The sequence below is a fragment of the Camelus ferus genome, chromosome 23 (assembly GCF_009834535.1).
Source record: "Camelus ferus isolate YT-003-E chromosome 23, BCGSAC_Cfer_1.0, whole genome shotgun sequence".
NCBI classification, from domain to species: domain Eukaryota; kingdom Metazoa; phylum Chordata; class Mammalia; order Artiodactyla; family Camelidae; genus Camelus; species Camelus ferus.
The window spans coordinates 14,965,111-14,979,139 of record NC_045718.1 but is presented as its reverse complement, the minus strand read 5'-3'; the positions used below and the strand labels follow the sequence as shown (position 1 = coordinate 14,979,139).

At 49.6% G+C, this 14,029-nt stretch overlaps 1 protein-coding gene across 9 annotated transcripts in view; it reads left to right on the top strand.

The window, feature by feature from the left end:
* Positions 1-13,146, top strand: part of PIK3C2B (phosphatidylinositol-4-phosphate 3-kinase catalytic subunit type 2 beta) — a 61,337-nt gene extending 48,191 nt beyond the window's left edge. For 8 of the 9 annotated variants that reach the window (XM_032466972.1, XM_032466975.1, XM_032466973.1 and 5 more), the window contains 10 exons: positions 2,850-3,019; positions 3,483-3,639; positions 3,980-4,089; positions 5,006-5,207; positions 5,793-5,917; positions 6,991-7,108; positions 8,304-8,385; positions 8,797-8,903; positions 10,540-10,668; positions 11,125-11,313. In XM_032466972.1, the coding sequence (XP_032322863.1) occupies positions 2,850-3,019; positions 3,483-3,639; positions 3,980-4,089; positions 5,006-5,207; positions 5,793-5,917; positions 6,991-7,108; positions 8,304-8,385; positions 8,797-8,903; positions 10,540-10,668; positions 11,125-11,313 (1,389 nt within the window). Of the gene's footprint in view, positions 1-2,849; positions 3,020-3,482; positions 3,640-3,979; positions 4,090-5,005; positions 5,208-5,792; positions 5,918-6,990; positions 7,109-8,303; positions 8,386-8,796; positions 8,904-10,539; positions 10,669-11,124 lie in introns of all 9 variants that reach the window. The other variant, XM_032466976.1, reaches the window with a different exon arrangement.
* The last annotated feature ends 883 nt before the right edge of the window (positions 13,147-14,029 follow it).

Below are 14,029 nucleotides of genomic sequence, written 5' to 3'. Positions count from 1 at the left end.
GACTTGTAATTAGAGGATCTTCCGTGGCCATACATGTCTGCGTTCCGCAGGGTTTAATTCCTGGCCCTTTGTGCTCTTGTGCCAGCTGGTCCTCTCTTATTACTGCGCCACCCACTTGCCTCTTTCCTCCCTCCGGCTGCATCCTCCATCGCCACCCGATGGCTGGACCTCTCTGCTTGTGTGTTTCACCTGTACCTCAAACCCAGTATCAGCAGAACCAAGCTTTCTGTCTCTCCCTCCCCTCTTGAAACCGGCTTTTGCTGTGTTCCCTGCCCGCGAGTGGTGTGACTCTCTCGATCACCCGGGACAGAGCCTCGCGTCTTCTTGACGTTTCCTTCTGCCTCACCTCTGCTGTCCCAGCCCTGCTGATTCTGTTCCCCACGTGGCTGTTGAGACTGCCTCTTCCTGCCGTTCCTTTCAGCCACTTGCTCTCTGCCCCAGTCTGAACCACTGGAACGCCTCTCCTTCCCTTACCATCCTCTGCTTGATTTCAGAGTCTTTCAAAATAAAGTGCAGACCACTCATGGCATTCCTTTGCTCTCAATTCTTCAAAGGCTCCCTCTGTCCTAAAAGATGAGCCCGACACCCACTACGCTGCACACAAACCCTCTGTGGTCTCATCCAAGCACCTCCCCAGCTTGTGATACTTACACTCCAGCTCAGGGAGCGCCTTGCATTTCCTCCACACCTTGAGACAACAGTACTCCCCTTTCCTGGAAAGTCCTTTCTTCCCTTCCCCATCCTTCAAAACCCACCTCCTCTATGTTACACATTTGAAGGTCTTCTGCCCTTGGAAAGGAGTGACAGCGATCGTTCACAGCCTCCCCTACCCCATATCCTATTTATACTAACGTGTATTTTTTGGATAGTAAACAGCCACCCTACAGAGACCCTGGTCTTGGTGCCAGAATTAGGATTACTCTTTGTCAATATAATAAAGACTCATAATAAATATTACAGGAAAAATGTACAAGAATACACACACAGAGAAGCCAACTCTGTGTCCCGAGGTTTAACATCAGCCTTTTGAAGGTAGCTCCCAGCTTTTCTAGCCTTTCTGCTCGAATATGCAGGTAGTTTCTTATGATGACTAAGGAGGAAAGAGCTAGAGATATTTGCGTCTGGGCCACCTGCTCAGCAAAGAGCACCCTCGTCCTACAAGTGGAACCCCTTGAGTCAGGAGAGCTCCCTCTGAGCAGCGAGACTTCGGGCCAGTAAGCAGCTAACACCCCGCGTCACTTAGGTGACAGACCTCAGTCACTTATTCTGTGACAGTACAGGTATGCACACAGCTGCTTTGTGTGTCAATAGGATGCGTTTCAGGTAGAAAGACTGTTTGCGGCAGGAAGACAGGCTGATGGAGATGGTCAGGGCTGGGAGCCGGTGGGTCGTACTCCTGGCTGAGTGGGTTCTCTTCATCGTCTATTTCCCTGTCGTGCAAATAGTCTTTTTCTCCCAGAAGGTACATTCTGTGATTTCCTTACAAATGTTCTATTCTTAACTTTCTAGGGATTAGCCATCTAGTTTAATCTAAGAAGGAGCTGGGAAATCTGGGGGATTTCTGTGTGTAGCTAGTTTTTCCCTCCCTTTTTGTAGGGGGTGGTAATTAAGTTTATTTATTTCTTTATTTTTAGAGGAGGTACTGGGGGTTGAACCCCGTGAGCTCTACCACTTGAGCTAAAATCCTCTCCACCCCGTGTGTAGCTAGTTTTGAAGTAAGCCTGCCCAACAGCCAAGAAGCTACAGGGAGATAAGGTCCCTGGACTCTGGGAAAGTGAGAAGCCTCAGCGAGCACTGAGTGAATGGTGGTGCCTGTAAAGCTCTGTGTGGGAGGAGTCAGTGTGAGCTGGGAAGCTCTGGGAAAGGTGTGGGACTCGGGGAAGGTCCTCGAAGGCTGGGTGGAAATTTGCAGAGGGAGGCTGGAGGGGCGTGCATTCTCCATCTGGGAAGCCTTCCTCATTCCCAGCTTTGTACGTTCCTACGTGGCTGTGACCACTGTTGCCCTCTGCTGTTGAGTCTTCTTAAGTTCTTGGGAATTCTGTAAACCTCCCAGAGAGGATTTAGAGGATGAAAGGCGTCCATATATTTTTACTGGAAAGACAGGTAAGGCAGCAGATATTGACCACATAACATAAGGTGGATCCAACACCGTACTCCCTCCCCTCCTGCTTTAAACTTGAAAATATCTCTAACACATTTTACTAACTAGAGATGTGTCTGATTTTCAAGTGTAGAACACCCCCCTAGAAGTGTTAAGCTGCCTCAGCTCTTCTCGGTGCGAAGAGATTTTAATTAGATTAGCATTTAGCTGTTACCAGGAACACTGGAAATGGGAGTTGTGTTGGGGGCAGGGAGAAGGGCGGAAGAATTCTGAGCAGGGTCGGGAAGGGACCCTTAAGTCGGCCGCCTCAGTGCTGAGCTTGAGTTAAGATCACCATGACCAATTGGGAAAGTCATAAACATCACGCTTCCTGTCTGTTAATTGGGACTCTTCATTCTGGGCTGGTCAGGTCTGGGCTCAAGTCCACTATCTTTCCAACCAATCTCCCAAGGAAAAAGAAAAGCTCAGAAGAAGGTGGATTGCAGATAAGGTGATGGAGACACACATACAAGCCTTCCATCTCCTTATACCCCGTAAGATACAAGAGCAGTTTCTATGTGCATCAGTGTGTGTGTGTTAGAATGTGATGTGATGACGGCTGACAGGCAGGTGTGAGTGCTGTTGGGCTCCTGAGAGAGAGAGGCCAGGACTGGCTGAACTCAGTCTGGCTGTGGCCCCTGGGGACCCCCCCCCCCAACACACACACCAGCTTTATGTCCTCTGCTCACATCTGTCTTCCTCCTCCCAGGCTGTAGAGAACTTCATCTATTCCTGTGCTGGCTGCTGCGTGGCCACGTACGTCTTGGGCATCTGTGACCGACACAATGACAACATCATGCTGAAGACGACTGGCCACATGTTCCACATCGATTTCGGCCGCTTCCTGGGCCACGCCCAGATGTTCGGCAACATCAAGCGGTAAGTGGTCTCCTGAAGCCAGGTTGTGCCTGTGGGGCGGGGGTTCAGCAGAAACGGTTCAGAGCTGGAACACAAGCCCGCAGTGGAAGGGGCCACACTTCGGAGCAGCTCTGGAGAAGAGGAGACTGAGCAGGAGGTCAAGTCCGTGCAGGGCCTTGCAGAAGAAGGTGGGGGGACCAGCCATTCTCCACCCCTCCTGCTGAGGACTGAGCAAAGGGAAATGAGCCCAAACCCCAGAAAAAGGGAATGCAAGCCGATATCGCTAGCTCAGTCAGGGAACCAATGAAGGATGAGTCTGGGGATCTTTTGAGATTAAGGTAGAAAAAGAAAAACGTTAGAAGCGCCCCATCTATCCGAGTTCACACACGTGTTGAGGGATGAGGGGGGCGTCCCCTGCTGCGACCCACGAGGTGGGCTTCCTCCTTCGTGTTGACCGTCTACCTGTGTGTTTCCCTTGGCCCAGGGACCGTGCCCCCTTTGTCTTCACCTCGGACATGGCGTATGTCATCAACGGGGGCGACAAGCCTTCCAGCCGCTTCCATGATTTTGTTGACCTTTGCTGCCAAGCCTACAACCTCATTCGCAAGCACACCCACCTCTTCCTCAACCTTCTGGGCCTGGTGAGGAGCTCCATCCCTTTCTGAACCCCTCTTTATCATCTGGCCACCATCTTTACGACTCCCCTATCTTGCTTCAAAGGATTTCTGAAGATCTACTTCTCTGAGCCCTAGATAAAGGCAGGGCCCAGATTCCCCGGGCACAGTGGTGTCCACGCGGGTACCTGACTTCCTGCTCCAACCCTCCCCGTTCTGGTGGCCTGCCAGCCACTGCCCACAGCGTCTGTCCACCACCCTCTAGAAAGGTTAGGGAGCCTAGCTATAGAAAACCTTGCCTTGTGGTGGGGAGGAAGCAGGAATTCCTAGTTGTTACAGGCGCCATTCTTCTTTGGTCTTTTTCCAGATGTTGTCCTGTGGGATCCCTGAGCTCTCAGACCTGGATGACCTCAAGTACGTGTATGATGCCCTGAGGCCTCAGGACACAGAGGCCAATGCCACTACCTACTTCACCAGGTAAAACTCTCCATACAAGACAGCGCTGCCCACTGTGGGCAGTTAATTTCCAGGCTGTCTGATTGGGAGGAGCAGGGCCAGCAAAACGGGAAGGGCTCAGCCCCGGTGGCAGAGCTTAGAGCTGACACCATGGGTCCACTGTCCCAACTTTGCCTCTGACTTGGGGAAGTCATTTTAGTTCTCTCAGACTCAGTTTTCCGTCTGCACTTTGGTGCTCACCTGTACGTGCAGAGGTATTGTAATCTCTGTCTTACATTCTCACCAGCTCTTAGTCAAAAACTTGGTCTATGGAGCAATGTATTATATGGATTTTGTCATAGTTTTCAGCTGTCTGGATCAGAACCTTCCTCCTCTTTAAAACATGGAATTGCATGGTTCCAGTTTCCCGTTTTTGACGTTTTGAGGTACAGGGAGGTGTCTTTGTCCTAACGTCTACAATTCTGTCCATGTAGATGATTCTCCATTTTATTACGCACTCTTTTTGGAACTTAGCGAGCTAAATTTTCTCTGTTGGGTCTAACACAGAACCTTTCCTTTTGAACTAAAATCTCTAGATTGAGCTGTGCTTGGGGAGGTTCCATTGTACTGAACCTTGAAATTCAATTTGACAACAGTTTTTAGACATTTACAGGATGACTCCATGGTGGCATCCCTAATTGCTTCCTGCCTTGATTTAACTGAATTGGGCTCAGGGGACAGTGAGGGGAGATAAAGACCCCAGGATTCACAGAAATAAATCGCATGCAGATAGTTCTGTGCTATCGTGTGCTCTGCGAGGATATTATACAGTGAAAATGATCTGAGCTGAGCTGAGTGTTAGTTTCAGGTGTCAGGGGATATTCCCTGAGATGGCTCTGTCCAGGACGTGTGGGTGTGGGGTCTCTGGTTACATCTTTTTCTTCCCATCCTCCTGCAGGTTGATTGAATCCAGCCTGGGCAGTGTAGCCACAAAGCTCAATTTTTTCATTCATAACCTGGCTCAGATGAAGTTCACAGGCTCAGATGACAGGCTAACCCTTTCCTTTGCTCCGCGAACATACACTCTCAAGAGCTCTGGCCGCATCAGTGATGTGTTTCTCTGCCGCCACGAGAAGATCTTCCACCCCAACAAGGGCTACGTAAGTCCTTTCTCCAGTCTGACCCTCTCCTGATCCCCACCGCCTTCCATTTATTGGGCTTCTGACTGTTTCTTCACTTCCACGCTGTGGGTGCTGGAGTTGACCAAGCGTCCTTCCTGTGCTGGGAGCAGTCCCAGGCCCTTGCCCTTTCCCTGCCCAAGAGGCTGCCTGGAATCTGGGGCCCAAGTTGGATGGCAGTACCCTCTGAGTCCAGGATCTTGCAAAACATGTGCAGGAAATATTTGCTTACATTTTCCTGCGAACGTATATTATCTTTGTCTTCCTTAGAGACATTTTTATCCTTTTCCTTCTGGAAGGCATACCAGACACACACACACACACACAGACAGACAGACAGACAGACACACACACACACACACACACACACACACCCAGACACACACACACACACACACCCAGACACACACACACCCAGACACACACACACACCCAGACACACACACACACAGACACACACACACACACACACACACACACACACACACACACTTCTGTTCCCTCACCTACTTCATTGGGTGGAGAGGGTTTGGCAGGGACTGTTCTCTGAGGCTTGGACCTTTGCAGATTTATGTGGTAAAGGTGATGCGAGAGAATGCTCACGAGGCCACTTACATCCAGCGGACGTTTGAGGAGTTCCAGGAATTACACAATAAGCTGCGGCTTCTCTTCCCTTCTTCCCTCTTGCCCAGGTAGCTGCTCCCTTTACTCTCTGTGCAGAGGGGTCCTGGGGAGGGAGCGTGGAAGGGGGCTGGGCGAGGGGGGTGGAGGGGGGCTGCAGAAGTGAGAAAACTACCCTTTTATAGTAAAGGTCTAAGTCCTTGGTTTCCTTGGCCTGGCAAGGAGTTTGATGACAAGTGCTCCCCCTGGTGGCCATGCTCTTCTGACACTCTCAAGGGGTTTTACTCCAGTCTTGAAAATTTGCTTGGCCCACCGCCCAGGGGAGCAAACTGGGTCTAAAGGCAGAGGGTCGATTGAATCTCAAGATGTTCCAAAGTTTCTAATCTTCCAAAGAGTTGAAGTATTTTTCAAGTAGATAAGCAAAATGTGGTGTATATACAAAATGGAATATTATTAAGTCTTAAAAAGAGGAAATTCTGGCTCATGCTACAACATGGATTGGGGACATTATACTAAGTGAAATGTCAGTCCACAAAAGACAAATACTGTATGATTCTACTTACATGAAGTACTTAGAATAGTCAAGTTCATAGAAACAGAAAGTAGAAGAATGTTGCCAGGGGGAGGAAGCAAATCAGGAGTTATATAATGGGTGTAGAATTTCACTTTTGCAAGGTGGAAAGCATTCTGGAAGTGATTGGTGGTGATGGTTGCACAACAGCGTGACCGTACTTAATTCTGAATTGCACAATTAAAAATGGTTAAGATGGTAATTTTTATGTTATGTGTCTTTCACAACAATTTTTTTAAAAACGACTTTTCAAATGAAGTTTTACCTTGATGGGGAAAACTGGGGGCTCCAGAGCCCCTGAGGCACTTCTGGGGAGCCCAACAATTTGTTTTTCTTGTCTTGTGTCCTTGGAACTTGTCCCGTGTGAGATGCTGCGCGTGTGTCCTTGGCATAGACCTGGGGAGCTGGGGGAGGTGTGGACTGGGGGAAAGGTCCCTGGAAGGGAGGCTGGTGGGAAATGTGGGGCAGGTGACTGAAAACACAAGGGAAATGTGACTAAAGCCTGTTGTTGCCTCTTTATTTTTCTTTCACCATCTTCCCGCTCCTCCGTCCCCACCGCCCACCTGTCCCCAGCTTCCCTAGTCGCTTCGTGATTGGCCGCCCGCGGGGAGAGGCGGTGGCGGAGCGGCGGAGGGAGGAGTTGAACGGCTACATCTGGCACCTGATCCACGCAGCCCCCGAGGTGGCCGAGGTCGGTGGGCTGTGTCTGTTCTGGCGCTGATGTGGGGGTGGGGCAATCAGAGAGGAGACTTGTCTGTCCGACTGTGCGAAGGAGGGGGTGGGTAAATCGTGGCTCCAGCCCCATGGGCTGTGCCCAGAAACGCAGTGAAACGCAATGCGCAGCCGGGCACAGGGAGAGACGTGCCCTTTGGGTGCCATCCCAGAGTGCTTGTAGTGAACAAGAAAGAGCCTGAGGAAGTGAGGGGTTCTGGAGGAAAGGAAGGTTTTTGAGCTGATTGAGTATGTGTATCCACCTAGCTTCCCCGCCCCCCCCCCCCTTTTAAATAAATAATATTATAACCTGGTATTATAATGGGAATAAAAACAAATGTAGGCATCTCTTGTCATCCTAACAAATCATCTAACCCTATTTCCACATTTCCTTCTATATGTCCATCTATAAATGTAGCTTTTACAGCTTTATAGTGGTCATAGCTTAAATGTAATTCCATATTGTTTTTTTTTTTCACTGAAGTGTCTATAGTAAGCACAACTTTAAATGTCTGTACCAGATTAGCGCACTGACTTGCAATCCCATATCCTTAACCATTCACTTCTTGAAAGATATTCAGATTATGTCCCCTTTTTTTCGCTATGAATGCTAGAGTGGGTATTTTCACACATTGTAGATTTGGTTTTTGTTTTCCCTAATTGCCTAGGAAACATTCTTGAAAGTAGGGTTCATGGTCTTTGTCCAAGGGTAGCCCAGGCATTTCTCTGTGCGTGAGGGGTATGCTTGCGTCAGCAGGGGAGGGAGTCGTGGAAAAGAACAGCCCGCTTTTGACCTGATGTGACCGACTTTTATTGGCTTTTTCTTTTTTTTAACTTTTTTATTATGAGACTTTCAAACATACAGAAAAATAAACAGTATAATGAGTATACATATCTGTGTTACATATAGTAATGTGTGTCTACAAGGACATAATCCTACATAAATACAGTGTCATTGTATCACCCAATACATAGTCCATATTCAGAATTTCCCTGCCATCCCCCAAATTCTTTTAACAGTTGGGTTTTTTGAGCTGTGATTCAAATAAGAAACTGCATATTAACATTTGGTTGTCACATTTCATACGTCTGTTTTAATGGAGAAGTGTCCCTTCCCTTTTTTATTGGGCCCTTGTCTTACTGAGGAGTGACCCTGTTTCCTGATCCCGTTCCAGTGTGATTTGGTGTACACCTTTTTCCACCCTCTACCCCGGGATGAGAAGGCTGCGGGCACCAGCCCAGCTCCCACGCCCTCAGGTACGGTGCCTTCTCAGTGATATTTCTGCTGACCTTTCTGAACCATTCCCAAAGGTGATTTTTCCTGCCCTCACCTCTTCCCAGTTCTCTTTCTTTGACTTGTCTCTGTTCCTTTGCTTACTGGCTAGAGAATCTGGTTTCCCACTCAGGCTGTTGGGTCCATAGCTCCTGTGCAGGTTCCCCGGGGACTGGGTATTCCATTGGTGCTAACACACTCAAATTGGACAGACCCATCCCACCCCAAATCTAAGCCTTGTTAGCAGGGGCCACCTGGCGGGTCCCGGATGGGATACTAAGAACCTGACGTGGAAATACTCACGGCAGGTCAGAGGAAAACAGAAGCATCTGCCTGCCACCAGGCGGGGTCAGGGCTGGCCTCATGACCTTTCTTGGTTTCCTTTATCCTTACAGATGGCTCATGGGCCCGGCCGGTTGGGAAGGTTGGGGGAGAGGTGAAGCTGTCCATCTCCTACAAAAACAATAAGCTCTTCATCATGGTGATGCACATTCGGGGCTTGGTAAGTGCACACGGCCCTCATTTGGATCTTTATCTTTCTTCTGGTACTTTCCTGACTGGCCAGACCTTTTCTGAGGCCTCTCGTGGGAGTAACCACAAAGGCTGCTGAATGAGTACTCAGTGGCCCTGCTCCCATGCCCAGGCCTGCAGTATGACCAAGCAGTGCCAGACACAGCTTCTTACTACCTGTGGCCTTGGCAAGTAGCCCACTTACCCTTAGCCTCATTAAGGTGAAGATGACGTTAGCATCTGATAGGGTTGTTATGGGGGTTTCATGAGATAATGGATAAAGCATGTAGAAGACTTTAATATAGTAGCTGGCATTATTATTATGGTGATTATTATAAGGAGAGGCCCAAAGGGTTTATTTCCTGGTGGTTATAGAGATAAGGCAGCCAAATGTCCTTCAAGCATTATCAAGGCAGTGTGTAATTAACTAAATTTTTGGTACGATTCTAAGAACATTGTGAGTGGAAGGGGAAGGGAACTCTTAATGAATACCTTCAATGTGCTGGACTTTTGTAGGTTGGGGCTTTGGTTTGGTATGTGGCAGGAGGTACGTGAGCTTTGGAATCAGACACCAGGGTTTCACTCTTACACCATCATTCATTCCTTTCATTCAACAAATGTTCATCAGCTGCCTGCTCCATGCCAGGCCCTGACACATTAGCTGTGGATTCAAGGGTAAACAAAACAAAATCCCTGCCCTCGGGGAGCTTACCTTCTAGTAGGAGGAGGTGGACAGACAGATAAGTAGAATATATGGCAAGTCAGAGAGTGGTAAGTGCTCTGGTGAGAATGAGGCAGAGAAGGGATGCTGGAGAGGATGAGGGTAGTGGCACTTTTGCAGAGGGGCCAGGGAAGCCCGCATTGAGGAGGGGGTATTGGAGCAAAGGTGGAAAGAGGCGAGGGAGGAAGTCCCAGGCATATATCTGAGGGAGGACTGTTCCAGGCAGAAGCAGCAGTTTAATCCAAAAGCCCTAGTCAGGAGCCTGCCTTGGGCATGTCAGGGAGTGCGGGAGGAGGCCAACGTGGCTGAAGCCCCTGGATTGAAGGGGAGAGTAGTGAATGGTGCGGTTGGACAGGACACAGCGGACCAGAGCCTGCATCCTGCGGCCAGGACTGCAGCTTTGCCCTGAGTGAAATGGGAGGGAGCCATTGGAGGATTCTGAGCAGAGGCTTGACAAGATCTGACTTAAGTGTTAAAAGCATCAGGCTGGGTGAATCACTAATTGGCTGATATTGAAAAAGCAGTTTAATCTCTCTGACTCATTTCTCTTAGGGATTACTTGGAGCAAATGACACAAAAGACAAAGACAAAAAAGGCAAAAATATCTGGGGACATGATGGTTCATTCAAAACAGACCAAGTAATAACTTTAGAATGCCCTGTGTGTTCTCATACAAAGTGTAGACGGGACATGACAGACGGTCTGACGGATGTTTTAGTAGGGCACCTAGTGCCATCATGGTGGATGTTTCTGTCAGGATGGAGGGGGTGGGAAACAAGTTACTGTGAGCTGCAGGAAGTTGGGTGTGGGAGAAGAGGGTCTGGCTCAGGGCGATCACAGGAATGGTGATAAAGGGACAGATGGAAGTATCTTCATCTTTTGTTTTTGGTTTTCATTCCCTTTGTAGCAACTGCTTCAGGATGGGAATGACCCTGACCCCTATGTCAAGATTTACCTCCTTCCTGACCCTCAGAAAACCACTAAGAAGAAAACCAAAGTGGCCCGGAAAACCTGCAACCCCACCTACAATGAGATGGTGTGTGGGGAAGGTGCTGGCATCGGGCTGGGGTTGGCAAACTCTGCCTGTTTTTGTAAATATGGGGACGTGGCCACACCGATTCATTTAAGTCTTGTCTGCAGCTGCTGTCATATTGCAGCGGCTGGGGTGAGTGATCTTGACATAGACCAGACTTTATGGCCTATAAAGCCTAAAACATTTCTTATCTGGCCCTTTATGTAAAAAAAGTTTGCTGACACTTAGGGTAGGGACTCCATCCCTGGGGTGTGGCCTGGGGAGGAGGAGCAGTGGCCCCAGTGACAAGCCGTCATTTGTCTTTGTTCCTTAGAGCTTCCCTTGGCTTCTGTCTGGCTTGGGGGGTCAGGTGATCTTAGCCTCAGCCAGATCACACCACGACACCCTTCCCTGCTCCCCCTGGATTCTTCGAGTTCCCTCTCTCACCGCTCCCCTCTCTTCCCCGTTTTGCCTTTGCAGCTGGTGTATGATGGGATCCCCAAGGGAGACCTGCAGCAGCGGGAGCTACAGCTGAGTGTGCTGAGTGAGCAAGGATTCTGGGAGAACGTTCTCCTGGGGGAGGTGCACATCCGCCTGCGAGAGCTAGACCTGGCCCAGGAGAAGACCGGCTGGTTTGCACTGGGATCTCGAAGTCACGAGACCTTATGAGCCCTGTGGAGCCCTGGCCCAGGACCCCGGGCTCGTGGTGGAGCCGGGAGAGAGGACTCTCCCTGCTTTCCTTTGGAAGGGCAGGGCCCTTGGTGGGGCCTCCCTGCTGTCCCGGCGGATCGGGCCTCCCGTGGTAGGAGGCAGGGGGAGTCAGATGCTCTGCTCGCCCGTCCTCTGCTGACTGAGTTTGGGTTGGTTGTGATGAGCAGCCCCTTGGAGGCTGTGAGGTTGCAGCAAAGTTTTAAGTTTACCTTGTGTCAAGGGAGCAATGCCTGGTTTGGAGTGTGTGGGGTGGGCTATATGAAGTAGCATTTGGGGGACAGGGTGGGTGGGTATCTTTATTTTTATTTTTAAAAAATGAAATAGTAACTGTTGTCCTAACCGGACAGGCAGCCTTGTGAGAAGGGACTACATATGCCTTGGAAGGCAAAGGAGGAAGACTGTTCAGACTTTCTGTATGATTGAGGTTCTTGCTGGACTCTTCTCTGGGTTTTTGTTTGTTTGTGTTTTGTTTCTGTTTCTCTCTCTGTAGGAATTATTTGGGGAGGGGCCCAGTGGGCCCTCGGGGAGAGCCCCCCCTCTCTGAGGCAGGTCGAGAGGGACAGGGAGGGCTGCATGTGCTGGACTGAGGCCTGCGCGGCTGGGCCATTCTGATTTTGCCTCCAAAGGAGAGCGATGTGGTGTCCACGTGTGTCAGGAGGGGCCTTCTACACGGGGTTCTGTGGAGGACCTGTGTTCAGGGACCCATGCTCTTTTGGGGGAGTTTGTCCTCTCGTCTTCCCCTACTTTGCTAGGACTCGCCCTGAACACTGTCTTCTGCCCCCATCCCCCATTTTCTCGGCCCTTCTGGGGGCCATCTGGTCCCTGTCGATACGCTGGGGTGCTCCCCATTCCCTGTTGATATGCTGGGGTGCTCCCCCCCAGGTCTCTCCCTTCAGTTCTCCCTGCTGGGATAAAATGCTGCCCCGGCCCTTAGATTGGGTTTCACACCAGGGCCTCCAGGCTGCAGATGCTAGCGTGGCCGCCTGCTCGGTGGCTTCTGGGACACTTCCGTCACCCGCCACTCCTTTCATTTTGCTGCTTCTCTCCCTAACTCCATTTCTGTCACATTTTTGCAAGAATTTCTCTCATTCTGTGGGGCCATGAACTTATTTAGTCTGGAGCCAAAGGGATGCCCTTAACTGAAGAAAAGGGGTGCGGGGCAGGGGATCCCATCAAAATGGTGGTTCTTTCCAGCGGTTTTCTTTGGTTGGGAGGAGGCTGGATGGAGCCGAGCTGGAAGAGGGGACCGGGTCTCTGCTCTCCTAACCTCTTCATTCCCGCCCAGATGGACCTGAAATTCCCTCTTGCGCTTCACTCCAAAGGGTTGTCTTCCTTGAAGAAAGAGGGAGAGACTTTGAATTTGCTACTAACCTTTTAAATTGGCTGGCTGTGCCCAGTGACCGGGGAATGGAGTTAAACGGGGACGCTCTGTGGGCTGTCCCTCCCCAGCTCCGAGGATCAGAAATCCCCCCTTTTGCTGACTCATTCCATAACTGGAGAAAGAAGCTCCACTCGAAGCCACAGGGAAGTTTCGACTTTTCTTTTAAATTAAAAATGCCAAGGATAAAGCTGGCTGCTGTGGGCAAGGGCTGGGGGAGTGGGAACAGGGGTGGAACTTCTCCAGATGAATGGACCAGAGATGTGTTACTGGCTTTTGCCGGTGGCTCATCTTACTTTGACCCTCTACGCCCAGAATTTAAAGAGGTCTGTGACTGTACCCACTTCCCAGACGTCCTTGTGTCTCCTACTTTGGAATTGTATTTTCTAATAAATGACATTTAGAAAAACAAAGCTGTCATTTTCAAGATTTGTTGTTGACATGTTTTGATTAAAACATCCGATATACAGGCTGAAAATAATAATGATAGTAGTGGTTTTACAGGTGGTAACTTTTACCCTGACAGGTGCAGCGCACCGGGCATTTATCAGCTAAACTGTGCCTCCCAGCAGTTTGATCAGGTGAGGAGTATTATCCCCATTTTACAGGTGAAGAAACTGAAGCCCAGAGAGATTGAGGAATTTGCCTATGGACACAGCAAGTCAGCCTTGGCTCTAGAATTTGAATCCAGGTTTGTTTGACGCCAAACCGGTGCCAATCCTCGCAGGCAATGTTTAATACAATCCTTTCAGTTGGTGTAATACAGTTATTTAGAGTGTTTTTTTTTTTAATATACATGATGTGATTTTTCATTACAGCTATGCTGGAAAGTTGATATGGCTCATTCGCTAGTTCTGACAACAAACATTCATTGTGCTTACCAGAGCTACCCGGTGGCCTGCCTCCATTCACAAAGGATACAGCCCTTGGACCTGGTACCTGGCTGAGGGTTACAAGGATAAATGAAGCTAGTCCTCTGGAGTTAAGAAGTTTACTGCCTAGAATTATTTAACCAACCCCATTTTAAGCAAAGAGGAAACAAGCCCTGAGATGCCGCACCAATGGTCACGTTGTTGGAGCAGAGCCTGAGCTCAGAGTTGAACCCCAAATGGAAGCTGGGGGCCATGTGACCCTTGTTGAAGCGTTTTACCCAGAAGCTTTCAAAACTCCCAGTGCGGAGTCATATTTCCTGCTGGGGGGTTTTGTGGGGCTTGCAGGGGACTTTCAGTTGTAACAGCAGGAAGTGAAACCTACCTGCTGTGTTTCTAAAGGATCTTGAGGTGCTGCTGCCATTCT